The sequence below is a fragment of the Ornithorhynchus anatinus genome, chromosome 8 (genome assembly GCF_004115215.2).
Source record: "Ornithorhynchus anatinus isolate Pmale09 chromosome 8, mOrnAna1.pri.v4, whole genome shotgun sequence".
NCBI classification, from domain to species: Eukaryota; Metazoa; Chordata; class Mammalia; order Monotremata; family Ornithorhynchidae; genus Ornithorhynchus; species Ornithorhynchus anatinus.
In genome coordinates this window covers 3039792-3066345 of record NC_041735.1, presented here as the reverse complement: position 1 = coordinate 3066345, position 26554 = coordinate 3039792, and the positions used below count along the sequence as shown (strand labels likewise).

At 53.1% G+C, this 26554-nt stretch overlaps 1 protein-coding gene across 1 annotated transcript; it reads left to right on the top strand.

The window, feature by feature from the left end:
• Positions 1-2874: 2874 nt before the first annotated feature.
• AQP9 (aquaporin 9) lies at positions 2875-22758 on the top strand. The gene is made up of 6 exons (XM_029070114.2): positions 2875-3261; positions 15407-15533; positions 16034-16171; positions 16889-17007; positions 17585-17802; positions 22165-22758. Exons 1-6 carry the CDS (start codon positions 3037-3039, stop codon positions 22334-22336), a joined length of 999 nt encoding a protein of 332 aa, XP_028925947.1. The 5' UTR covers positions 2875-3036; the 3' UTR covers positions 22337-22758.
• Positions 22759-26554: the final 3796 nt, after the last annotated feature.

Sequence of the window (26554 nt, the reverse complement as noted above, 5' to 3'; positions counted from 1 at the left end):
TCCAGACCTGTTGTCTGTGGGGGAGAGGGTGGCAGTGACCAGTTTTCCAGTGGTCACGATACAACTCTGCCATATTATACTCTCCCAAGCACTTAGTACAGTTCTCTGCACACAGTAAGTGCTCAATAAATACTACTGATGACGAGGAGGACCACGCCAGAACTCCAGAATTCACCCTTCCACCCGCTAATGATGATGATGGTATTCGTTAAGCACTTTTTATGCACCACGCTCTGTACTAAGCCCTGGGTAGATACAAAATAATCAGGTCAGACCCAGTTCCGGTCCCACTTCAAGGGGGGTCACAGTCCGAGCTGAATGGAGAACAGGAGAATGGAGATTTCTGAATCTCCATTTTGCAGATGAGGACACTGGCCATAGAAAAGTGAAGTGGCTAGTCTAAGGTCTCCCAGCCGACAAGTGGCGGAGACGGGATTAGAACCCAGGTCCCCTGACTTCCAGGCCTGGGCCCTTTTCACTAGGTCTCACTGTTTCTCAAAGTCTTCCCGTGTCTGTTCATTGCCCCCGGAATCTTAAAGAAAATCCGGGTGGGCTGAGGGGAAGTCAGTCAGGGGACAGGGAGAGAAAAAGGGATGCGGGGGGGTCCCTTGTCCTCACACAACACCCTCCCAAGGACAAGATGAGATATGGAGGGGAAGACAGAAGAGGGGGGCTGTAGCTCCTCAAACCCCAGGTGCCCCCCAAGACCCATTTTGGACTGCCGTTCTCTGCCTTTGTCCACCACCCACAATCCTGCTATCAACAGGTGTTTCCTTGAACTTTCTCAGTTGAACTTCCTCCTGCAACCACTGGATGCAAATTATTCATCTATTTTCAATTAAATCACAAGCCCCCCCGTGGGACGGGGATTCTGTCTGACCCAACCAACCTGTATCTACCCCAGGGCTAAGTACAGTGCTTGGCACAAGTAAACTCTTAACAAGGACCCTGATTATTATTAAGAACTGTATGTATTATTCTATTATATTCTCCCAAGGCCTTAGTACGGTGCTCTGCACAGGGCGGGCACTCGATAAATATTTTTGATTGATTGATATAGACTCCCTTCAACACTGGACATAAACTCTTTGTTCTTTTTGGATGGTTCCGAAGCTCTCTTGACAGAGACCAGGTGTGAGCGAGGCAGAGAGGCCAGTGCGTCGTGGCTGGTTTCTCCCACCCCCCGCATCTGGAAACTCCTGGGGACACGAGACACCTCTGCCCCCCTGAACCCGGTACCTCGACCGCGTAGGGGAGACTGAGTTTGGGGACTCCCTGTTTGGTGACCCAGTGAAGGGGTGACCCGAGAACTCACCGCTTGTTTTAACCCTTGACCTCGTCCTGAACTGAGGTTAGACTGTGAGCTCTGTGCGGGGCGGGGGACTGTGTCTGACCTGATTGCCATGCATTTATTTGTAGCACTGTGATATTTGTGAAATGTTTATTCTGTGTCAAGCCCTTTATTAAACTCTGGAATAGATAAAAGATAATCAGGCCCCACATTGGGCTCACAGACTAAGTAAGAGAGAGAGCAGGTATTGAATCCCCATTTTACAGATGAAAGAACTGAGGCACAGAGAAGTGAAGTGACTTGCCCAAGGTTATACAGCAGACTGGGGCAGAAGCAGGATTAGAAGCCAGGTCCTCTGACCCCCAGGACCATGCTCCTTCTCTCCATCTAGATTGTGAGGTCAACACGTCCACCAGTGTTGTTGTATTGTACTTTTGTACGAGAAGCAGCATGGCTTAGTGGAAAGAGTCCACTCTTGGGAGTCAGAGGTTGTGGGTTCTAATGCCGCCTATGCCACTTGTCAGTTGTGTGACTTTGGGCAAGTCACTTAACTTTTCTGTGCCTCAGTTACCTCATCTGTAAAATGAGGGTGAAGACTGTGAGCCCCATGTGGGACAACCTGTTACCTAGTATCTACCCCAGCGCTTAGAACAGTGCTTGGTACATAGTAAGTGCTTAACAAAGACCATCATTATTATTACTTTTCCAAGCAGTTAGTACAGGACTCTGCACACAGTAAGTATTCAATAAATACAATTGATTGATTGACTCCTCTAGTCCACACTACTTCTCACTGGATCCACCCCAACACTCAGTACAGTGCTCGATGCCTAGTAAGCACTTAACAAACACCATGATTATTATTATCTGATGAGGTCTCTCCGCTATTTCCCAATCATTTTATCTGTCTCTAGCTACAGAAAGACAATGAAGATGAACCAGCTAGAACGCAGGTTTCTGAGAACAGGGTGCGGTGCTTATTAACTCTATTATACTCTCCCAAGGGCCTAGCACAGTGCTCAGTACTCAATAGGCGCTCAAGTAGAGAAGCAGCATGGCTTTGTGGATAGAGACCGCGCCTGGGAGTCTGAAGGACCTGGGTTCTAATCCCGGCTCCACCACCCTGGGAATGTCACATCACTTCTCTGGGCCTCAGTTACCTCATCTGTAAAATGGGGATTAAGAGTGCGAGCCCTTTGTGGGACAGGGACTGTGTCCAACCTGATTAGCTTGTATCCAACTCAGCATGTGTACATAGTAAGCGCTTAACAAGTCCCATTATTATTATTATTATCATCATCAGTCGGTGCTATCGATCGACTGACCAAAGAAGGACGGACTCCAACCCCCCTCGGAGGATGTTTACGCTGCGGCCAAGAGAACTGTTACGATCCAAACCACCCCCCACCCGCACCGGCCACCCATTTCTGCATAGAAAGGCTGGAGGTTGTGAAACACAACAAATCTGTCTTGGACGGATGCCCACAGCCTCCGGCTCAGCCTCGGCTTATCTTTTCTCGTCTTCTGGAGAAGAGAGAGGGAGCGCGTTCCCCAGAAAATTCCAGGATTGGTTCATCTGCCCTCCCTCCCCTCAACCTGGGTCTCGGGGTGCAGGCCGGGGGCCACACCCACAAGGGACCAGGGGGCAAAAGGTGCCGCCGAGGCGGCGGAGGTTCACGCCAACCTTGTCGGGGCAATGTTTGAACAGTCCGTGTTGCGGGAGGGCTCGATAAATCCGTGAGCGGATGTCAGAACCTCCGCTGCCCATGGGCGAAGGAAGGTGTCAGAGTTCAGAAGGGAGCGAGGAGGAACAGCAGAGTCCCCGGCTGGTCCTGGGAGGGGAGCGGACGGGGGCCACGATGAAGGACTCGGAGGGGAAGAGCGAAAGGACCTTCAAGGAGAGGCTCGTCCTCAAGAGCCGCCTGGCGAAGGAGAGTCTCTCCGAGTTCCTGGGGACCCTCATCATGATCGTAAGTGGCACCCACGGTCCTTCTGTCCATCCCAGGGGACTTGGGGGGGATGTGGGGAGGGAATGTGTCTGTTTATTGCTGTATTGTACTCTCCTAAGTGCTTAGTACAGTGCTCTGCACACAGTAAGCGCTCAATAAATAGAGAAGCAGCATGGCATAGTAGAGCACAGGCCTGGGAGTCAGAAAGTCATGGGTTCTAATCCTGCCTCCGCCTCTTGTCTGCTGTGTGACTTTGGGTAAGCCACTTCACTTCTCTGGACCTTAGTTACCTCATCTGTAAAATGGGGATTGAGACTGTGAACCCCACGTGGGACAGGGATTGTGTCCAACCCAATTTGCTTGGATCCAGCCCAGCTCAGTACAGTGTCTGGCACACAGTAAGCACTTAACTGAGAAGCAGCGTGGCACAGTGGAAAGAGCATGGGCTTTGGAGTCAGGGCTCATGAGTTCAAATCCCAGCTCTGCCACTTGTCAGCTGTGTGACTGTGGGCAAGTCACTTAACTTCTCTGTGCCTCAGTTCCCTCATCTGTAAAATGGGGATTAAGACTGTGAGCCCCACGTGGGACAACCTGATTCCCCTTTGTTTACCCCAGCGCTTAGAATAGTGCTCTGCACCTAGTAAGCGCTTAACAAATACCAACATTATTATTATTACTTAACAGATAAGGCAATTACCGTCATTATTATTATTATTAATAAATACGATTGAATGGTCTTCTCTTCCTGATCAGTATCAGAAGGTGCCCAATGAGACCTCTGCCTCTGTCTGTCCATGTCTCTCACTTTCTCTTCATTCAGTAGTATTTTTTGAGCTCTTAACGATGTGCAGAGTGCTGTACTAAGCACTTGGGAGAGTACAATACAATAATAGACACCTTCCCTGACCACAACGACCTCACAGTCTACAGCAGGGGAGACAGATGTTAATATAAATAAATAAATTGCAGATATGGACATAAGTGCTGTAGGGCTGTGAGGGGGATCGATTAAAGGGAGCGAGTGAGGGCGATGCAGAACGGAGTGAGAGAAAAGGAAAGGGGGGCTCAGTCTGGGAAGGCTTCTTGGAAGAGATGGGCCTTCAATAAGGCTTTTGGGGGGAAGGAAGGGGAGAGTCATTGTCTCCCGGATTCGAGGAGTGAGGGCATTCCAGGCCAGAGGCGGGATGTGGGTGAGCGGTCGGCGGGGCGATAGACGAGATCTAGGAACAGTGAGAGTTCTATCTCTTAACATCTCTCTTTCTCCATCTATTTCTGTCTCCCTCTCTGTCTGTCTCTGGGCAGGGAATCTGTCTATTATATTGCTATATCGTAGTCTCCCAAGCACGTAGTACAGTGTTCTGCATAAAGTAAGCTAAATACGACTGACTGACTGACGGTCTCACTACATCATTCCCCCTGCACTAGTCTGTAAACTGCTGTAGGCCGGAAACGGGTCTACCAACTCTGTTCTATTATACTCTCCCAAATGCTTAGTACAGTGGACACTGTAAGCACTCATTAAATATCACTGATTGATCTACAGACCTCTCATTCATTCATTCAATAGAATTTATTGAGCACTTACTATTTGCAGAGCACTGTACTAAGCGCTTGGAATGTACAAATTGGTAACAGAGACAGTCCCTGCCCTTTGACAGGCTTACAGTCTAATCGGGGTTACTTTTCATATCCCTCTCTGTCTCTCTACCTCTCTTTATTTCTGCCTGTCTCTATCTCATTAGGTCTCTCCCGCCCCTCCCTCCTTTTTTCTTTCTCTGTCTCTTTACACCTCTCTCTCCCCTTGTCTCTATCTACCTCTGCTTATCTACTTGCATCTCTCAGTTTATTTCTGTCTGTCTCTCTCTCAGAGAAGCATCGTGGTCTAGTGGAAAGAGGACAGGGCTGGGAGTCAGAGGACCTGGGTTCTATTCCCGATTCCGCCGCTTACCTGCTGTATGACCTCGAACAACTCATTTAACATCCCTGTGCCTCAGTTCCCTCATCTGCAAAATAAGAATTGAATGCCTGTCCTCCCTCCTGCCTAGATTGTGGCCCCCATGTGGGACTTGCTTATCTTGTATCTACCCCAGGGCTTCATACAGTGCTGGGCACACAGTAAGCACTTAACAAATACCACAGTTATTATTATTTACCTCACCTCTTTATATTTCTATCTCCTCCTGTCTCTCAGATCCCAGGCAGACCAGACCAGAAGTCCCAGGGATCTGGGTTGTGTCCACATGGCTACAGTTGGCAGGAGGGAAAAGGCCTCATTTAGAGGTGAACTGAAAGTCCCCCTCCCCGAGCCCCAGTCTCTTTATATCTCTATCTCTGCCTGTCTCTCCACCTCTGTGTTTCCTTCTCTGTCCATCTCTCTGCCTCCCCCTTCCTCCTACAGCAGGCTGCTTATTCATTCAATCCATTCAATCGTATTTATTAAGCGCTTACCGTGCGCAGAGCACTGTACCAAGCCCTTCGGAAAGTACAGTACGCTAGACCGTGAGCTCGTCGTGGGCAGGGATTATCTAACAGAGTCTCTCGAGGAAGGGGGTGGGTTTGAGGCCCTGGTCAGTGGTGCAGGGGGCCGACGGGGCCGAGTTCCTGGACTCCAGCAGTTACAGTGGGCAGCTGGAGGTCGCAGGGGTCGTGGCGGTTGCGAGGGTCTTGGGGGTAGGGGGCTCGGGCCTCAGGTCGGGATGGGGTTCGCCCTCAGTTTGCAGCTGGACAGGGCTGCTCTGGGGCTCTCTCTCCCGGGCCTTGGCTCCCGCTCCTGCCCAGAATCCTCCAAGCCTGGCCCCGCTCCCAGGAACCCACCAGGGACTGGGGGATCTGAGGCAGAGGGGGCAGCTTCCCAATGAGCCCGATGCCCCCGGGGAAAGGGCCCCGGGGCCGGTTGGGTCCTGTCCACCCCCGAACACCACCAAGGCTGCACACGATGAAGGGTCTGAGGCGCGGAGGAGGCCATCGGGACACACATTCAGGCACACACGCGTTCACTCCCAAACACATGGGACCCGTGTGCACGCACACCCAGACACTCATTCAGGGTGCACACACATGCACGCATGCGGTGGCCTGAGGAGTTTAGGCTCTGACCCGAAGCCTCTCCACGAGGCGCTTGGTACAATGCTCTGCACACAGTAAGAGCTCAAATACAACGTGGTACCTGACCTTGGAGAAGGGAGGGCCCTTCCCCATTCTTGGTTGCCGGGACCGGGTTACGCCCAACGCAGAAGGGGTGAAGATGGGGGGCTCGAGGGATGGGGGAGAGGGGGACAACCTAAAGCTGCCAGAAGGTGGGGGGGAGAGGGCCGCGTTTGGGTTTCGCAAGACAACTAAAGTTCAGAAAAGTGAGGCAAATGGAATTACCCAATATTACCAGAGAAATAACAAAGGAGGAAACGAGAGAAACTTCCAACGAACACGAGTTTCATAATTCCTTGTGGAACCGTGGGGCCGAGAGCACCATCCCGCCTTGGATGGGGCAGTGGGTTCCTCCCCTCCCCCCGCACCCCCGTCCCCCCCAGACCGGCCTGCCTTCCCAGAGTCAGGGGTGAAAGCCCTCTAAAACAGGTCGATTCCTTTTGAAGTTGCCCGGTGGTGCTCTCCGTCAGGCCAGGGGCGGGGGCTGTTGTTTATAACTTTAGGAAGGGGGTCAATCGATGGGGTCGAGGGCGGGTTCTGCACAGTGCCCCCTTGTCCCCTCTGAGCCAAACAGAAATAATTTCACTGTGGTATCTGTTAAGTGTTTAATACTGCTAATAATAACTGTGGTATTAAGCGCTTACTATGTGCCAAGCTCTGTTCTAAGCACTGGGGTAGATATAAGGTAACCAGGATGGACAAAGTCCCTGTTCCACATGGGACTCAATCTTCATCCCGATTTTACAGATGAGGGAACTGAGGCACAGAGGAGTTGAAGCGACTTGCCCAAGGTCCCACAGCAGATATGTGGCAGAGCGAGGATTAGAACCCACATCCTCTGATTCCCAGCCTGTGCTCTTTCCACTTCTCTGTGCCAAGCGCTAGGGTAGACACAATCCTATCACATTCAGCACAGTCTCCGTCCCGCATGGGACTCACACTCTAAGAGGGAGGGAGAACAGGTATTGTATCCCCATTTTACAGACGAGGAAACTGAGGCCCAGAGAAGTGAAATGACACACAGCAGCCAAGTGGTGGAGCTGGGATTAGAAGCCAGGTCTTCTGACTCTCAGCTCTGTTTTCTATGGGTTGACCTGCTCCTTCTCGTTTCCACCTTCCTAGAACTCTCCCTAACATTTTCTAGCCTTTCCACCATGCTCTTGAACTCTCGAGAGCGGGGTGACGAAAGGTGTGATAATAATAACACACCTCCAGCATTGCACGCTTAGTTTTCCAAAGAGCTTTCATGTAGGCGATCTCATTTTATCATCCCAGCAGTCCTAAGGAGTACTAATAATAATAATTATGACATTTATTAAGAGCTTACTATGTGCCAAGCACTGTTCTAAGCAGTGGGATAGATACAGGCTACTGGGATAGAGAAGCAGCGTGGCTCAGTGGAAAGAGCACGGGCTTGGGAGTCCGAGGTCATGAGTTCGAATCCCGGCTCTGCCACTTGTCAGCTGTGTGACTGTGGGCAAGTCACTTAACTTCTCTGGGCCTCAGTTACCTCATCTGTAAAATGGGGATTAACTGTGAGGCTCACGTGGGACAACCTGATGACCCTGTATCTATCCCAGCATTTAGAACAGTGCTCGGCACATAGTAAGCGCTTAACAAATACCAACATTATTATTATTATTACAAGGGACACAATGCACAGTACCTGCCTCACAGGGGACTCACAGTTTAAATCCCCATTTTAGAGATGAGGCATGGAAAATAATAATAATAATGATGGTGTTTGTTAAAGGATTACTATGTGCCAGGCACTGTACTAAGCGCTGGGGTAGATAGAGACAAATCGAGTTGGACACAGTACCGGTCCCATATAATAATAATAATAATGTTGGTATTTGTTAAGCGCTTACTATGTGCAGAGCACTGTTCTAAGCGCTGGGGTAGATATACGGTAATCAGGTTGTCCCACGTGAGGCTCACAGTTAATCCCCATTTTACAGATGAGGTAACTGAGGCACAGAGAAGTTAAGCGACTTGCCCACAGTCACACAGTTGACAAGTGGCAGAGCGGGGAGTCGAACCCATGACCCCTGATGACTCCGGAGCCCAGGCTCTTTCCACTGCTCCACGCTGCTTCCCCTATGGGGCTGGCAGTGTCAATCCCCATTTTACAGATGAGGTAACTGAGGCACGGAGAAGCGAAGCGACTTGCCCGAGGTCACCCAGCAGACAGGTGGCAGAGCCTAGATTAGAACCCACACCCTCTGACTCCCAAGCCCGTGCTCTACCCACTAGCCGTGCTGCAGGGCTGGAACCCGGGACTCCTGGCTTTCGGTCTGTGTGCTTGGCCCGCATTCCCTGGGGGGCTCTGAGAAATGGCTGGAGACCCGAGCAGTGGGAATCTTGGCCGGGAGATCACTCGGAACGAGAGGGACGGGCTGGATGGGAGCCTCCCAGGGCAACAGGCCTGGCCGGTCCCGGCCCAGGTGGGGGCAAGAGAGATTGGGGTTGGCGTTGGTGGAGAGAGAGAGAGCAAAGACCGGCTAAGGCACTGTCTGAGGTGTAGCGAGGGGGCGAGTGGAACGGGGAGACCTGGTCAGAGGCCATCAATCCTCCCACCTCCATCTAGGCAAAGGAAATCGGCCTCCAGTTGCAGCGGGAAGGATTTAGGTCAGAGACATCATCAAAAATAATAATAATAGTGTTTGTTCATACGTCAAGCGCCGTTCTAAACGCGGGGGTGGATAATAATAATAATAACAATAATGTTGGCATTTGTTAAGCGCTTACTATGCGCAGAGAACTGTTCTAAGCGCTGGGGGAGATACGGGGTCATCAGGTTGTCCCACGTGAGGCTCACAGCTGCCCACAGTCCCACAGCTGACAAGTGGAAGAGGCGGGATTCGAAACCATGACCTCTGACACCCAAGCCCAGGTTCTCTCCACTGAGCCACGCTGCTTCTCTGATACGAGGTAGTCAGGTTGGGCACGGTCCCTGTCCCACAAGGGGCTCACAGTCTTCATCCCCATTTTACAGATGAGGTAACTGAGGCCTAGAAAAGTGAAGGGACCTGTCCTAAGTCTCACAGCAGACAAGTGGCAGAGCCGGGATTAGAACCCAGGTCCCCCTGACTCCCAGGGGCACGTTCTATCCACCGGAAAATGATAGAGCCCCTTCCGAGTGAAGTAGTCCTGTCTGGCTGGGAGGGAGTGAAGGGACCTGCCCGGAGGCAGGAGGAGGGACTTGATGACCTTTCAAGGTTCCTTCCAGCACGGGTTGCAAAGGTGATCCTGCCTCCACTTCCCCTTGAAGCCCACCGGCCTGGGGTGGACCCTGACTCAAAGTCAACCTGTCCACCCCCTGCGCCCCAGGGACAGAGCGGGCTCCCCGGACTCTGGGAGTCACCAGTGAGGGAGGGGGCCCGAGGCCAGCAAGACTAGCAGCGCCTAATGGAAGGAGCCAGGATCCAGGTGTCAGGAAAGCCGCCTTCCGGTCCGGGCTCTGCCCCTGGCCCGCTGGGTCACCTTGGCCAGAAGCAGTGTGGCTCGGTGGAAAGAACCCGGGCTCGGGAGTCAGAGGTCATGGGTTTGAATCCCGGCTCTGCCACTTAGCTGTGTGACTGAGGACAAGTCACTTCACTTCTCTGTGCCTCAGTTACCTCATCTGTCAAATGGGGATGAAGACTGTGAACCCTACATGGGACAATCTGATTACCTTGTATCTACCCCAGCGCTTAGAACAGTGCTTGGCACATAGTAAGCGCTTAACAAATACCAACATTATTATTATTATAAAGAGCACGGGCCTGGGAGTCAGAGGTCAAAGACTCTAATCCTGCCTCTGCCACTTACCAGGTGGGTGACTTTAGGCAAGTCACTTCACTTCTCTGTGCCTCAGTTACCTCATCTGTAAAATGGGGATTAAGACTGTGAGCCTCATGTGGGACAACCTGATTACCCTATAAATTTCCCCTTGACTCTATCTCCATCGTTCTTGTCTGTCCGTCTCCCCCGATTAGACCGTAAGCCCGTCAAACGGCAGGGACTGTCTCTATCTGTTGCCTACTTGTTCATTCCAAGTGCTTAGTACAGTGCTCTGCACATAGTAAGCGCTTAACAAATACCAACATTATTATTAACCTCTGTGGTTTCCACCTATGTAAAATGGATATAAAATACCTGTTCTCCCTCCTTACAAGCTCCTTGGATATAAAATATCTTTTCTACCTCCTTACGACCTCCTTGAAAAGAGGGATCAGGACTAACACTATTGTATTTTCCCAAGCGCTTAGCCCAGTGTCTGTGCTAAGTGGCTCTCTCCAGATGCTATTGATTGATTAAGGTACCTGTTCTCCCTCCCTCTTTGACCTGGAGTCTCACAGGGGGCAGGGATTTGTGTCCGACCTGATTATCTTGCATCCTTAACAGTGTCTGCGGCCCGAGTAAGAGCTTTAATAAATGTCATAGTTGTTATCATGAGGATGGGTGATGGAGAGGAGGAGGGTGGTTGGGATAATGGGGGAAAGGCGTCTACCAACTCTGTTCCAGTGTATTCTCCCAAGTGCTTAGTACAGTGCTCTGCACACAGTAAGCGTTCAATAAATTGAGAAGCAGCATGGCTTAGTGGTAGGTTCACGGGCTTGGGAGTCAGAAGACGGGAGTTCTGATCCCGGCTCCGCCACTTGTCTGTGCCTCAGTTACCTCCTATCTGGAAAATGGGGATGAAAGACTGAGAGCCCCACGTGGGACAACCTGATTACCTTGTATCTACCCCAGGGCTTAGAAAAGTCCTTGGCACATAGTAGGTGCTTAACAAATACCTTCGTTACTATTATTATTATTACGCGATTGATCGGGGGTGAGCGCCACTTTGGCAATGGAGTTTTCCAAAGGAAAGTTGAGGGAGTCCACACCCGAGGGTTCCTGGTACTCCTAACTTTTTGTAAGCTCCTCAGGCTTCCCCTGCACCTTCCCTACCACCCCCCGTGACTTTCTGGGCCCCAGTGTGGTGAGGAGGCCAGATCGGATCACAGCCCATCCAGTCGTGTGCGGCGGCGGGAAACGGGGACAGGGATTCAGGAAGGGGCAGGAGCCGGAGAGGGGAAGAAGCTGCGATCTGAGGCTGAGAGCATCACTTAGAACAGTGCTTGGCACATAGTAAGGGCTTAAAAAATATCATCATTATTAATATAGTCGGAGATCTCATCCAAACCTAAGCTACGGTTAACTCTTCCCCTGCCCCAGTCCCTCCCCGAACACAGGGACAAGGGTGGGGCCTTTCCTTAGACGATTTCCAGCTGCAAATCCAAGGTCCAGCCGACGAGGACGGTGAGATGCCTCTCTTTGATCCGGTCACCTCGGTAGAGAAGCAGCTTGGCTCAGTGGAAACGGCCCGGGCTTGGGAGTCAGAGGTCGTGGGTTCTGATCCTGGCTCCGCCGCTTGACTGCTGTGTGATGGGCAAGCCACTCTGTGCCTCAGTTACCTCATCTAGAAAATGGGGATTAAGACTGTGAGCCCCAAGTCGGACAATATGATTTCCTTGTAACTATCCCAGTGCTTACAACAGTGCTTGGCACATAGTAAGCGCTTAAGAAATACCATTTTTATTATTATAATTTGGAAAGGAGGAGGAGGGGAAGGCCCCTCTGCTTATCTCATCGTGGGTCTCTTTCAGGGGAGAGTCAGGCTGTTGGATGGACTGTGCTGGGTCACTGAGGGAGAATCAGGGATGGAGAAGGAAGAGTTAATAATAATAATAATAATGGTATTTGTTAAACGCTTACTGTGTGCCTAGCACTGTTCTAATCCCTGGAGTAGATACAAGGTAGTCAGGTTACCCCACGTGGGGCTCACAGTCTTAATCCCCATTTGACAGATGAGATAACTGAGGCACAGAGAAGTTAAGTGACTTGCTCAAAATCAGACAGCTGACAAGCGGCAGAGCCGAGATTAGAACCCACGACCTCCGACTCCCAAGCCTGTGCTCTTTCCACTGAGCCATGCTGCTTCCCTAGACTTCCCCAGAGTTGGGAATATTGGATGGTCCATGCTGGGTCACTGGGGGAGAGACAGGGTTGGAGAGGGGACAGTTGGGGGTATTCATTCATTCATTCATTCATTCATTCATTCAATTACATTTACTGAGCACTTCCTGTGTTCAGAGCACTGTACTAAGTGTTTGGGAGAGGACAATACAACAATAAACTGACACATTCCCTGTCCACAGTGAGTTTACAGTCTTGAGGAGTATTGGATGGTTTGTGCTGGTTCACTGGGGAAGAGAGTTGGGGTGCGGGATGGTTTGGGCCGGGTCACTATGGGGAAAGGGAAAGTCAGGTATGGAGGGGGCGGGGGGCGGGGGGGGCGTTGAATGCTCGGTCCATCCGTAATCACGCACGTGAGTGTCTAGGAGGACATCCTGCCTGGTGAGTCTGTCATCTCGGATCAGGGTGGCTACTTTTTCGTTCCGGCTGAGAAAGCTTAATTGCCCAGAAGGTAGTTTTAAAAGAACTCCATGCTATCCTCTCTGGAGCCATACCTCCCGACTCCTTCCCCCACCCTTTGGGTCTGACGCTCGACCCCTGACCGCCCCCTTCCCAGAAACCTGGCCATATTTTGGAAGAAGATGGGTGTGCCAACAGGCCAACCGTGAACCCCTTCTGGGAGAGAGAAGACCTAGGCCCAGACCAGAACTCCCAGGGTTCGGGGTCGAGTCTATGCGGCTGCAGGTGGCAGGAGGGAAAGGGGCTTATTTAGGGGGAACAGAGAGTTCATCTCCCCCAACTCCGGCCCCACCTCTGCCTCTTTGATGATTTTTTGCATTTCTTTCTCCTGTGGGGGACGGACAGTAGCAGAGAGGGAGACAGAGAGTTGGGAGACACAGAAAGAGAGGGAAAACCTTCTCCGCTGGGTTAGGCAGATCTCCCCCCTTCCCATCTCCAGTTCTGGCCGGGGGGTCCCCCGGGAGCCACCAGGAAGCGCAGGTCTGCCAGGGGCAGCAGCCGGACGGGGGAGGTGTAGCCGGAGGGGAAAGGAGGGGAGAGAGGAGGCACTGCACAGTATCATCGACACTTCTCCAAGAGCGTCAAGGCCCAGGGAGGCAGGGACGGAGACCGGGGGAGGCCAGGGGAGACCTGGGGAGGGGGGTCGGGGGAGTCTGGGCCAAGGTTGGAGGAGGGAAGGAAGTGGGCCAAGAAGGGGCGGCCCTCCAGACCACCGGAAAGTCGGCCAGTTATTCATTCATTCATTCATTCATTCAATAGTATTTATCAAGCACTTACTGAGTGCAAAGCACGACATTAAGCGATTGTGAGAGTACCATATAACGATAAACAGACGCGTTCCCTGCCCACAGCGAGCTGACAGTCCAGAGGGAAACATGACTCCCAGATAATAATGAAAATAGTAATTGTATTTGTTAAGAGCTTACTTTGTGCCAGGTAATGTACTAAGCGCTGGGGTGGATACAGGCAAATCATGTTGGACACAGTCCCTGTCCTATGTGGGGCTCACAGTCTCAATCCCCATTTTACAGATGAGGGAACTGAGGCCAAGAGAATAATAATAATAATAGTAAAGTGGTATTTGTTAAGCAGTTACTATGTGCCAGGCACTGTATTAAGCACTGGGGTAGATAGAGGCAAATTGTGTTGAACAGAGTCCCTGTCCTATGCGGGGCTCACGGTCTCAATCCCCATTTTACAGATGAGGGAACCGAAGCCAGGAGAAGTGAAGTGACTTGCCCAAGGCCACACAGCAGACAAGTGGTGGAGCTGGGATTAGAACCCATGAATCCACGATAATGCTCCTCCCCAGAGGTGGCTGTGTTCTTGGGGGTCCACTCTGGGCACGGCTGGAGCTGGAGCCTCAGGGAGGGACAAGCGGTGGGGGCAGGAAAGGAGGAGATGGGGAATCTGAGAGAGGAACGGTGGGAGGACAGGGGAGAGGGACGGGGGAAAGAGGGAGAGAGAAATCCATCCCTCCCCTCCTCTCCCAGTTTTCCCATCTCCCCCTTCCCTGCCTCCTCGTTCCCGCCTCCACCTCCCTCCCAAACTCTGCTCTCTACACCTTTCTCCGCTCACACCTCGCTGTTACACAACACCAGCCACCCAATCTCGCTCTTCCACATTCACACACACTCACGCCCAAGCTCATACGCACAAGCGGACTCTCACTCTAATGGATTCACACATTCACACACACCGCCTCACATTCGCACCCATTTACACACTCCCACAATCAAATCACCCCTCACCCTGTCTCCCAGTCACAAAGCACACCGGTTGCCTCCATCCCATCCTCACTGTTACTACAACGCTCTCGCACACCGACACCCCCAAATGCACATTCGGCCCCACACAAACAGGCTCGCTGTCATTCTAACACATTAACACATTCTAACACATTCTAACACACTAAGCACTTGGTAGAGTACCATAGAGTTAGTAGGCCAATCCTTACCCTCCAGAAGTTTACGGTCTACCGTGCGCCCAGCACTGTCCTAAGCACTTGGTAGAGTACGCTAGGGTTAGAAGACGTGATCCTTACGGGAACTTACAGTCTGTCTGGGGAGAGAGACCTGAAAATAAACTGCAGATGTGAGGAAGTAATGGAGCAGAAAGATATGTATGTAAGGTGGGAGTGGGGTGAGAGTAAGGAGGGGGTGGAAAGTTGTGGTCGGAGTTGGGGGGGAAGGGGGAAGTGAGACCAGGGAAGGGAAAGAGAAGGTGTCCTTTTAGTGGAGGCTGCAAGGTAGAGAGATAAGAAAAGCAGTGTGGTCTAGTGGATAAAGCACGGGCCTTCTGACTTCCAATCCCAGCTCTGTCACTTGTCTGCTGTGTGACCTTGGACAAGTCACTTGACTTCTCTGGGCCTCAGTGACCTCATCTGAAAAATGGAAATTAAGATTGCAAGCCCCACATGGGACAGGGACCGTGTCCAACCTGATTAGTTTGTAGGTATCCCAGAGCTCAGTTCAGTGCCTGGAACATAGTAAGCGCTTAACAAATACCATAAAAAAACCAACAACTAATGGCTGCACGGTCTTCTGCTTCGGTCCAGGTGCTCGGGTGTGGGTCCGTGGCCCAAGCCGTCCTCAGCCGGGGGCAGCTGGGCAACATAGTGACCATCAATGTGGGTTTTGCCATGGCCGTGGTCATGGCCATTTATGTGACCGGGGGCATATCCGGTGAGTGACTCTTCCCTTTCTCCGTTCTCCTTCCCTACCCCCGCTCTTCCAGGCACAGACCCCCCCCCCCCACTCTGGCTTTGACTCGCACCCTCCCCGGGTTTGGGGATTAAAAAACAAACCTTGTGTTTGGTTCTTCTGAAGCTCCAGGAGCCCGGAGACCTGAGGATAAATTACAGAAAGGGGAGGGGGCAGAGCTTAAGGATAAGAGTGTCAACGATGGAGGGGTGAGGGGAGGAGAGTATCAAAGCCGGGATTAGTCAAGACTAGGACCTGTGTTTTCTGCCTCTTGGACCTGTGCTCTTACCACTGGACCACCTTGCCTCCAAAGTTGACCTCTGGCCCCGAGTTTGCTCCATCGGTGGTTCGATCCTCGAAGTTGGCCAGGCCGAGGCTCTTATTCTGAGCCCCTCCTCGGCCCTCCCCCTCCTCCCTCCCACTCGGCCGGGTCCACTGACTCACGAACCCCCTCTCCGCTCCCTCTCCGATCTCCCTCCCAGGCGGCCACATCAACCCGGCCGTGTCCTTCGCCATGTGCCTCTCTGGCCGGATGTCTTGGCTCAAGCTGCCATTCTACGTGGCGGCCCAGTTCCTCGGGGCTTTCACCGGGGCCGCCTTGCTCTTCGGCATCTACTACGGTGAGGCGGGACCTGCCCGGGGGCGGTGGGGTCCCCAGTTCCCCCTCCTCACCTGGGGCGGGGGGCTGTTCTCTCCCCCCGGGATCCTTCCTGACTCCAGACCAGACTGCTCTCGGCCTCTGGGGAGCTGCAGGGTAGGGGGTGTTGAGCTGTGACATGCAACCCTAAGGCCGGGGGTGGGGGCAAATCAGGGAAGGCTCCCTGGAAAAGGAATGGCGGGAAGTGGCACAGTGGGAGTTCCCAGGACTGCAGGCCTCCAGTCTCCTCGGAAGCTCCCGTTGCTGACAGGACCAGGGTACCCCACGAGGGTTGGGGGTGGTGGTGAGGGGGCCAGTCCCACCTCCACCAGTGGGGTTGGGAGAGGGTAGTATGGCTTGGTCTACCCGGCCTATGGTGGGTAGGAAAAGCCACCAAAGCCCACACTGTTCTTGGGTATTTCAGCAGTCATGGAAGTTGGCAGAGGTAACAGTGGAAGGTGGGTCCTGGGTAGATCCCAGGTGGGTACCTCCACCCTCCCCTCACCCTCAGTCCCTTTCAGGTCCCGCTCCCTGCCCACCTAGGGAGATGGCACCCCTGCTCCTTGCCCAGGGGATGGGCCAGTGGGAGACTTTGTTAGCGATGCAGACCCTGTGGGGGGAGGATGTGGGTGTGCAGGGCACTCGGGGCGGGGGGAGCGGTGGTCAGGGCACTCAGGGGGGGGAGCTCTTTCTCCTGCAGATGCCCTCATGGCCTTCGCCGAAGGAGAGCTACTCATCACCGGAGAAAATGCCACGGCCTTCATCTTTGCCACATACCCGGCCGGGTACCTGTCCCCGGCAAACGCGTTCGTGGACCAAGTATGTGTGGGTGAAGGGGAGGGAAGGAGGAGGTGGGCAGGAGGGTCCTGTGGCATCTCTCTCCTCTCACCCAAAACTGAGTCCTCCACAACAAAGACTACATCCGTTGTCCATCCGTCCGTCCAGCTAACAAGCCCCTTGACCTCGGGGGGGGGGGGGGGCGAATCCCAACCCCCTGGGCCGGCAAGGACCCCGAGAGACCGTCAGAGTCAATCTCCTGCCTCCAGCCAGAACAGAAAAGAGTGGATAAGCGCTTACTGTGTGACAAGCACCTTAGTAAGCGCTAGGGTTGCCATGAGACAGATTGGACACAGCTCCTGTCCTCGGTGGGGCTCCTAGTCTAAGGGGGAGGAGCGGGGGTGGGTATCTTGTTTTTTCCAGCCTGGATCTCCACAGCTTCCCTCGGGAATCTCTTCTCCACCATCCAACCCAAGAATCAGGAAGGCCTTCTTTTAGTCAACCTGAAGTCTTCGCTGCTGCATCCTGTGCCTTTCCTTCCTTACCGCTCAATACCGACTCGCCCAGCCCTCTCCCCCCCGAGGATCTGGCTCACCCCTTCTCCCCTGCTCCCATCCAGGTGGCGTCCACCACTTTCCTGATCCTGGTGATCTTCGCCGTCTTCGACACCAGGAACCTGGGGGTGCCCAGGGGCCTGGAGCCGATCGTCATCGGACTGCTCATCGTTGTTCTTGCGTCCTCTCTGGGGCTGAACAGCGGCTGTGCCATGAACCCGGCCCGGGACCTGGGCCCCAGGGTCTTCACCGCGGTGGCCGGGTGGGGGCTGGAGGTCTTCACGTGAGTGCCTGACCACGGGGGGACGAAGGGGCCGAGGGAAGCGGGCAGGGAGGCAGGGAGGCGGGCAAGAAGGAAGACAGGGAGACGGAGAGGAAGGCAAGTTAGAGAAGTAGGGAGAGGGCAGGAATCGAGGAGCACCATGGTGTCTCTCTCTGTTGAGATGTAGACACCTCCTCTCCTCCCTCAATCTCTCCTCCCACAGTCCTCCCACTGTCCTACAGTCCCCCGAGCCCCGATCCCGGTCCTATCTCCATCCTGATCCCAACCCCTCAGTGGAGCTTCCCCCGAACCGTTGAGACTTGGTTGCTGGAGCAGAGGCTCTGTGCTCCCTCCTCCCCTAACTCCTGTGGGGGATGGGGGTCCCCCCCTGCCCCACAGACTCTAGATCAGTTCTTTCCCCCCACCCGAAACAAAACAAACCAGGGTCGAATCAGCTTCCCACCCCCAAATCCCCCACACCCCTTCCTTCTCATTAACTGGGGAATTGTCCCTTGAGGGCGGAAAAGGAAGCAAAACTTCTGCGATTCACGTTCTGGGTAGTGGGTTGGGAGTGGGAGCACACGGGAGAGGATGCTCGGACCCGGGTGGGACCGGACCCCTGCCTCGGGAAAGGGGATGACTCCACCCCAAGACCTGACTGGGGTCCTGAACTGGACCAGAGACAGAGAGCGATAGAGCCAGAGTCAGGCAGATAAGATGCAGAGACAAGCGGAAGGGGGTATAGAGAGAGAACAGGATCAGAGATAGAGAGAGACAGCCTGAGACAGAGAGACAAGAAACAGACACAACCATGGCATAGTGGATCGGGAGTCAGAAGGTCATGGGTTCTAATCCCAGCTCTGCCATTTGTCTGCCGTGTGGCTTTAGGGAATTCGCTTCACTTCTTTGGGCCTCAGTTACCTCATCTGTAAGCCCTGTGAAGGACAGGGACTGTGTTCAACTTGATTTCCATGTAATAATAATAATGTCGGTATTCGTTAAGCGCTTACTATGTGCGGAGCACCGTTCTAAGTGCTGGGGTATACGGTAATCAGGTTGTCCCACGTGAGGCTCACAGTCTTCATCCCCATTATACAGATGAGGGAACTGAGGCACAGAGAAGTGAAGTGACTTGCCCACAGTCACACAGCTGACAAGTGGCAGAAATGGGTTTCGAACCCATGACCTCTGACTCCCAAGCCCGTGCTCTTTTCACTGAGCCACGCTGCTTCTCACTGCTGCTGCTTCTGGGGTGTACTCACCCCAGCTCTTAGTACAGTGCCTGGCACAAAGAGAGCGCTTAATAAATACCAAAATTATTAGTTATTACTGTTATTATTATTATTATTATCCAATCAATGGTATTTATTGAGAGCTTCTTATGTTCAGACCATTGTACTAAGTGAACTAAGTGGGCTTGGGAGAGTACAATAAGTACAATAAGTAGGCAGACTCATTCCCTACTTATAACGAGTTTACAGTCTAGAGGGGGAGACAGACATTAACATGAATAAATAAGTAATTCTTGGCTCAGTGGAAAGAGCCCGGGCTTGGGAGTCCGAGGTCATGGGTTCAAATTCTGGATCTGTCCCTTGTCAGCTGTGTGACTGTGGCCAAAATCACTTCACTTCTCCGTGCCTCAGTTACCTCATCTGTAAAATGGGGATTAAGCCTGTGAGCCTCACGGGGGACAACCCGATGACTGTGTATCTCCCCCAGCGCGTAGAACAGTGCTGTGCACATAGTAAGCGCTTAACAGATACCAACGTTATTATTATTATCATATATAATTTAAAGGTTGAGAGAGCAGGGTCGTCGTCCTTTGTGGGGGGGGCAAGTTGGAGACCCCAAGTCTCAGTGCGTCCTCAGGCAGCCAGGGGAGGGAGCCTCAAAACGAGGTGGGCCCATTCAGCCCCGTTTTGGGGGGCTCTCGTGACTCAGTGGAAAGAGCCCGGGCTTGGGAGTCAGAGGTTATGGGTTCGAATCCCACTCTGCCCCTTGTCAGCTGTGTGACTGTGGGCAAGTCACTTCACTTCTCTGTGCCTCAGTTCCCTCATCTGTAAAATGGGGATGAAGACTGTGAGCCTCACGTGGGACAACCTCATTCCCCTGTATCTCCCCCAGCGCTTAGAACAGTGCTCTGCACGTAGTAAGCGCTTAACAAATACCAACATTATTATTATGTGTGGCTCAGTGGAAAGAGCCCGGGCTTCGGAGTCAGAGGTCCTGGGTTCGACTCCCGGCTCTGCCACTTGTCAGCTGTGTGACTGTGGGCAAGTCACTTCACTTCTCTGGGCCTCAGTTCCCTCATCTGTAAAATGGGGATGAAGACTGTGAGCCTCACGTGGGACGACCTCATTCCCCTGTATCTCCCCCAGCGCTTAGAACAGTGCTCTGCACATAGTAAGCGCCGAACAACTACGAATATTATTATTATTATTATCTCTGTGTGTGTCTCTCTATCTCTGTCTCTGTCTCCCGCGCGGTCTCAGTGCCACCTGGTGGCCAGGGCGGGCTATCGCAGGCCAGTGGGGGACAGCAAGAAGGGGGATCCACCAGAATCCCACCTTTCCCCCAACTCTCTGACCCCCAACTACGCGGACAATCCGCCTTTCCAGCCCAGGAAGAAGTCTGGCTTCAAGCCCAAGAGAATCCAGAATCCAGGTTGAGGGGAGAAGCAGCGTGGCCTAGTAATAATAATAATAATAATAATAATGTTGGTATTTGTTAAGCGCTTACTATGTGCAGAGCACTGTTCAAGCGCTGGGGGAGATCCAGGGTCATCCGGTTGTCCCACGTGAGGCTCACAGTCTTCATCCCCATTTTCCAGATGAGGGAACTGAGGCCCAGAGAAGTGAAGTGACTTGCCCACAGTCACACAGCTGACAAGGGGCAGAGTGGGATTCGAACCCATGACCTCTGACTCCCAAGCCCATGCTCTTTCCACTGAGCCACACTGCTTCGTGGCTAGAGCCCGGGCCTGGGGGACAGAAGGACCTGGGTTCTAACACCGGATCCTCCACTTGCCTGCTCTGTGACCTCAGAGAAGCCACCGCACTTCTCCGTGCCTCAGTTACCTCAACGGCAAAATGGGGATTAAGAGCGCGAGCCCCATTTGGCTCGGGGACTGCTCATTCAATCGTATTTATTGAGCATTTACTATGTGCAGAGCACTGTATTAAGCACATGGAATGGACAATTCAGTAACAGATAGAGACAATCCCTGCCCAACAAGGGGACCGTGTTCAACCTGATTAGCTCATAAGAATAATAATAATAATATTGCCGTATTTATTTATTAAGCGCTTACTATGTGCCAAGCACTGTTCTAAGCGCTGGGGTAGACACAAGGGAATCAGGTTGTCCCACGTGGGGCTCACAGTTTTAATCCCCATTTTACAGATGGGGTAACTGGGGCACCGAGAAGTTAAGTGACTTGCCCAAAGTCACACAGCTGACAAGTGGCCAAGCCGGGATTTGAACCCATGACCTCTGACTCCAAAGCCCGTGCTCTTTCCACTGAGCCACGCTGCTTCTACACCTACCCCACCGCTTAGAACTGTGCTTGGCACACAGCAAATGCTTAGCAAATGCCATTATTATTATTATCATCATCATTATGTAATTTATTGTGTGCGGAGCACAGTACTAAGCACTTGAGAGCATACAGTTCAACAGAGTTGGTAGTTGCGACCCCTGCCCGCAGTGAGTTTATAGTCTAGAGGGGGAGACGGATATTTATATCAATAAATAATTTATATTTCCCATCACCTTCACCACTGTCATCTCCTCACTCTCCCTCCTGCTCCCACTATTGAAATAATAATAATAATAGTGACATTTGTCAAATGCTCACTCTGTGCTAGGCACTGTACTAAGTGCTGGGGTGGATACAAGGAAAATCGGGACAGTCCCTGTCCCACGTGGGGCTCACAGTCTTAATCCCCATTTTACAGATGAGGTAACAGAGAGGCAGAGAAGTGAAATGACTCAGTGCCCCTGCACTATCCAAGAATGCTCCTCCCTCACCCGATAGTGCTCCCGCTCCACATGCTCTTCCCCGTCCTATAGTGCTCCTCCCCAGTCCACAGAGCAAGGTTGGGCCTCTCGGAGAATTTGTCCGCATTAGCCCCGTGACCTGCGGGGAAGCACAAGTTGTTCTGGAGTTGGGGGAAGCCTGGAGGGGAAGAGGAAGAAGAAAATCTCAGTTCAGCAGGTGGGAATGTCTCGGGAAATTCTCCCCCACCTCTCTGAGGTGAGGGGAGGACAGGGATTGGGAGGTCAGCATAGACACCCCCGCTGGGCAGAGGGGGATCCCTTTGCCGGGGATTCCCCCCCCTCATTTCCCCACACCTCCCCATTCTTCTTCCTCCTCCCTTTCAGAGCTGGAAACCACTTCTGGTGGATCCCGGTGGTGGGGCCGATGGTGGGAGCAGTCTTGGGCGTGCTGGTCTACCAGCTGTGCATCGCCATCCAGCTCCCCCAGCCGGAGGCGGAGCAGGAGGGACAGGTCATGACCAAGATGGAGAAATACGAACTCAGCGTCATGATGTAGAGCGGAGGCCCTGGGGTCCGGTCTCCCCGGGGGCTGACCCCAGCCGGAGTGTGAGAAGACATCGGGCCCCTCCATCCCGACCTGCCTTCTCCCTGGAATCCCGGCCCCAGCTCTCCCTGGATCCGGCGAGCCCAACGCCCCGCCAAGATCCGGGCCCGGCTGGAGGAAGGGGCTCAGCCTGCCAACTTGTCTCTCCTCCTCTGGCCCTCTCTGTGGGAACACGGTGGGTGGATGGTGGGCGGCTGGGGTTAGGGGGGCATCTCGCCAGCGGAAGCTCCCGGAATTCCATCTGTTGTCCGGACGGACCCCGAACTTTCATTCATTCGTTCAGTCTTATTTATTGAGTGCTTACTGTGTGCAGAGCACTGTACTAAGCACTTGGGAGAGTACAATACGGCAATAAAGAGTGACAATACCTGCCCACAGTGAGCTCACAGTCTAGAGGGGGGTGACAGACATCAAAACAAATAAACAGACATCAATATAAATAAATAAAATGACAGATATGTACATAAGTGCTTTGGGGTGGGGAGAGGGGAGAAGAGCAAAGGGAGCAAGACAGGGTGTGGCAGAAGGGAGTGGGAGTCGGGGAAGGTCTCTTGGCGGAGATGTGCCTTCATTAAGACTTTGCGGCACCAGAGGAGCCAAGTGTCCAAACCCTAGACGGTGCTCCAGGGTTGGTATTTGTTAAGCGCTTACTGTGTGCAGAGCACTGTTCTAAGCGCTGGGGTAGATACAGGGTAATCAGATTGTCCCACGTGAGGCTCAGTCTCAATCCCCATTTTACAGATGAGGTAACTGAGACCCAGAGAAGCGAAGTGACTTGCCTAAAGTCACGCAGCTGACAAGTGTCACGAGCCAGGATTCGAACACATGCCCTCTGACTCCCAAGCCCGCGCTCATTCCGCTGAGCCACGCTGCTTCTCTGAGGGGAAACCCGGCTGTCCTCTTGAAGTCGCTCTCTGGGAGCGCAGTGCTCTGTGGGGGTCCTTGTGCTCTTGGGGGGGCCCTTCATGCTCTCCTAGGGACTTTGTGTTCTCTGGGGGTCCTTGCACTCTGTGGGGGTCCTTGTGCCGTTTGGGGGGACCCTCCTGCTACAGAACCTGTGATGACAGCAACTATCAGGAGAAATCAGAATCCCTCCTGTTCAGGCCCGGTATCCATGAAGGTCTCGGAAGCAGCGGGGCCCAGGGGAAAGAGCCCGAGCCTTGTTTCCAATCCCGTCTCCACCACTGGCCTGCTGGGTGATCCTGGGCAATTCACGTCACGTGCCTCAGTCTCCTCAACTGTAAAATGGGGATTTAATACCTGTTCTTCACCTCCCCTCTAAGACTTTAAACCCGTGAGGGACAGGGACCGTGTCTTGCCCGATTGTATTGCCTCTACCCCAGAGCTCAGTACAGTGCTTGACATATAGTAAGCGTTTAACAATATCACCATTCTTATTATTAAATAATCACTGCCCCATGGACCCAGCAGCCTCTAAATCCTGAAACTGGGCAGCCGATCTCCTGAAAAATTGGGTGGTGGACTTCCTAAGAATTCGGGCATATTCTGCCTCTCTTGCCCAGTGGGTTTCATGGGAGAGAGGGGCTGGGGGCAGGCCGGGGGTATTTATAGCCGGTAGGTCCAGCCTTGGACACTTGGCTGCCCAGAGTATGTGTGTAAGTGTGTGTTGGGGCTGGGGGGCGGGGGCCAGAACTACCGCCAGTCCCATCTCACCCATTCATTCATTCGATCCTATTTTTTGAGCTCTTACTGTGGGTGGACCACTGTACTAAGCACTCCGAAAGTACAGTACAACAATAAAAGAGAAAATCCCCGCCCGCAACGGGCTTACAGTCTAGAGGAGACGGACATCAAAACAAATAAAAGGGCATCAATATAGAGTTATAGATATATACAACGACCCCGCACGATGAACTCGGTCTCTGTGGAAGCCTGTTTTGAGCCCCCTTTGAATTGGAAGTGTTCCTCCAGAATCCTCTGCCCCCTAATAACTTTCTCCAGAGCCCCTGCATCCCCATCCCGGGCCCCCGTTCACCCAGATCGCGGTCCGGCTTGGGCACAGGAAGATTGGGTGCCTTCTGGCGTTCGACCATCACTGCTCTGCAAGTGCCCTCCGCCCTCCCCGACCACCGGGCGCTGACACCGGGAAGGGAAGCACGGAACCAGGCGTAGGTGGGGGGCAAATCCAGGATCCCTGAGTCAGACTTAGCCTCACCCTGAAGTGGAACTGCAGAGGCCTTCTGGTCCATCCCCCTGCCTCCCCTCGAAGCCACGCCTACAGCTTCCCATCTCCCTCTCTCTCTCTCCAGTTCTTTTGGGTCTCTCTCTCTCCCCCCAGCCCGCGTCATTTTGGGGTCTCGTGGTCGGTTCTGACACTGGGGGAGATTCCAGGTTGGGACGGGGGGGGACCTGGAAGCCCACCTCCCCCTACCCATCTCTCCAACAGCAGTTGGGGGTGGTGCACGGGTGGGCGGAAGGGCCCAGGGCCAGCGAAGGTGGCGAGAATGCAGAGGCAGGGGAATGCTCACCCTGGACAGGGTGGGAGAGGGGGGTCACTTCTCCCCAGGCCCAGGATAGGGCCTTCTTGGTCACCACCTGATACTCCTAGCAGTGATCTGACCCCCCGGCTGTATGACCTTGGGCAACTCACTTCACTTTTCTGGGCTTCAGTCGCCTCATCTTTTAAACGTGAGCCCCACGTGGGACATGGACAGTATCTAACCTGATTAGTCCCTGGCACATAGTAAGCACTTAACAAATTGGCAAAAAAAAAAAAAATCCGAAGATTTCCGGGCTCAGCGCCTCAGCAAACCCCTTTTTGGAGAAGCAGCAAGGCCTACTGGATAGGACCCGGGCCTGGGAGTCAGAAGGTCATGGGTTCTAATCTCAGCTCCACCACTTGTCTGCTGTGTGACCTTGGGCAAGTCAGTTCACTTCTCTGGGCCTCAGTTACCTCCTCTGTGAAACGGGGATTGAGACCGTGAGCCCCATGCGGGACGGGGACTGTGTCCAACCCCATTTGCTTGTACCCACCCCAGGGCTTCGTACAGTGCCTGACGCCCAGTAAGTGCTTACCAAATACCGGCTTGGGAGTCAGAGGTCGTGGGTTCTAATCCCGGCTCTGCCACTTGTCAGCTGTGTGGCTTTGGGCAAGTCGCCTAACTTCTCTGAGCCTCAGTGTCCTCGTCTGTAAAATGGGGATGAAGACTGTGAGCTCAATGTGGAACAACCTTGTCTCCCCCTCCAGCGCTTAGAACAGTGCTTGGCACATAGTAAGCGCTTAACAAATGCTATCATTATTATTATTCACTTTTCTGTGCCCCCGTGACCTTTTCTGTAAAATGGGGATGAAGACTGTGAGCCCCACCTGATGAACTTGTATCCCCCCCAGCACTTAAAACAGTGCTTGGCACATAGTAAGCACTTAACAAATACATGATGATGATGATAAGAGCAGAAGCCAGGGGTCTTCCCGGAAAGGTTCCGCAACAGAACAGGGTCTGGGAACTTCTCCCAAGAACCTTTTTGGGGGGGGTGTCCTTAGTGGTGCCCTTATCTAGGGGCAGCAGTGTGGTCTAGTGGCTGGAGCAAAGGCCTGGGAGTCCGAAGGACCAGAGAAGCAGCGTGGTTCAGTGGAAAGAGCCTGGGCTTGGGAGTCCGCGGTTATGGGTTCGAATCCGGGCTCTGCCACTTGTCGGCTGTGTGACTGTGGGCAAGTCACTTCACTTCTCTGTGCCTGTTGCCTCATCTGTAAAATGGGGATGAAGGCTGTGAGCCCCACCTGGGGCAAACTGATGACCCGGTCTCCCCCTCCAGCGCTTAGAACCGTGCTTGGCACATAGTAAGTGCTTAGAGAAGCAGCTTGGCTCAGTGGAAAGAGCCCGGGCTTGGAAGTCAGAGGTCATGGGTTCAAATACCGGCTCCGCCTCTTGTCAGCTGTGTGACTGTGGGCAAGTCACTTCGCTTCTCTGGGCCTCAGTTGCCTCATCTGGAAAAAACGGGGATGAAGACTGGGAGTCTCACATGGGGCCACCTGATGACTCTGTATTTACCCCAGCGCTTCGAACGGTGCTCTGTGCATAGTAAGCGCTTAACAAATCCTGACATTATTATTAACAAATACCATGATGATGATGATGATGCAGTGTGGCTCAGTGGAAAGAGTCTGGGCTTCGGAGTCAGAGGTCATGGGTTCGACTCCCAGCTCTG

Coding starts and splice junctions, on each gene's coding strand:
- AQP9 (XM_029070114.2), top strand. CDS start 3,037: ATGTCAGAACCTCCGCTGCCCATGGGCGAAGGAAGGTGTCAGAGTTCA. Junction 15,534..16,033: donor TGTGACCGGGGGCATATCCG/GTGAGTGACTCT, acceptor TCTCCCTCCCAG/GCGGCCACATCAACCCGGCC. Junction 16,172..16,888: donor GCTCTTCGGCATCTACTACG/GTGAGGCGGGAC, acceptor TTTCTCCTGCAG/ATGCCCTCATGGCCTTCGCC.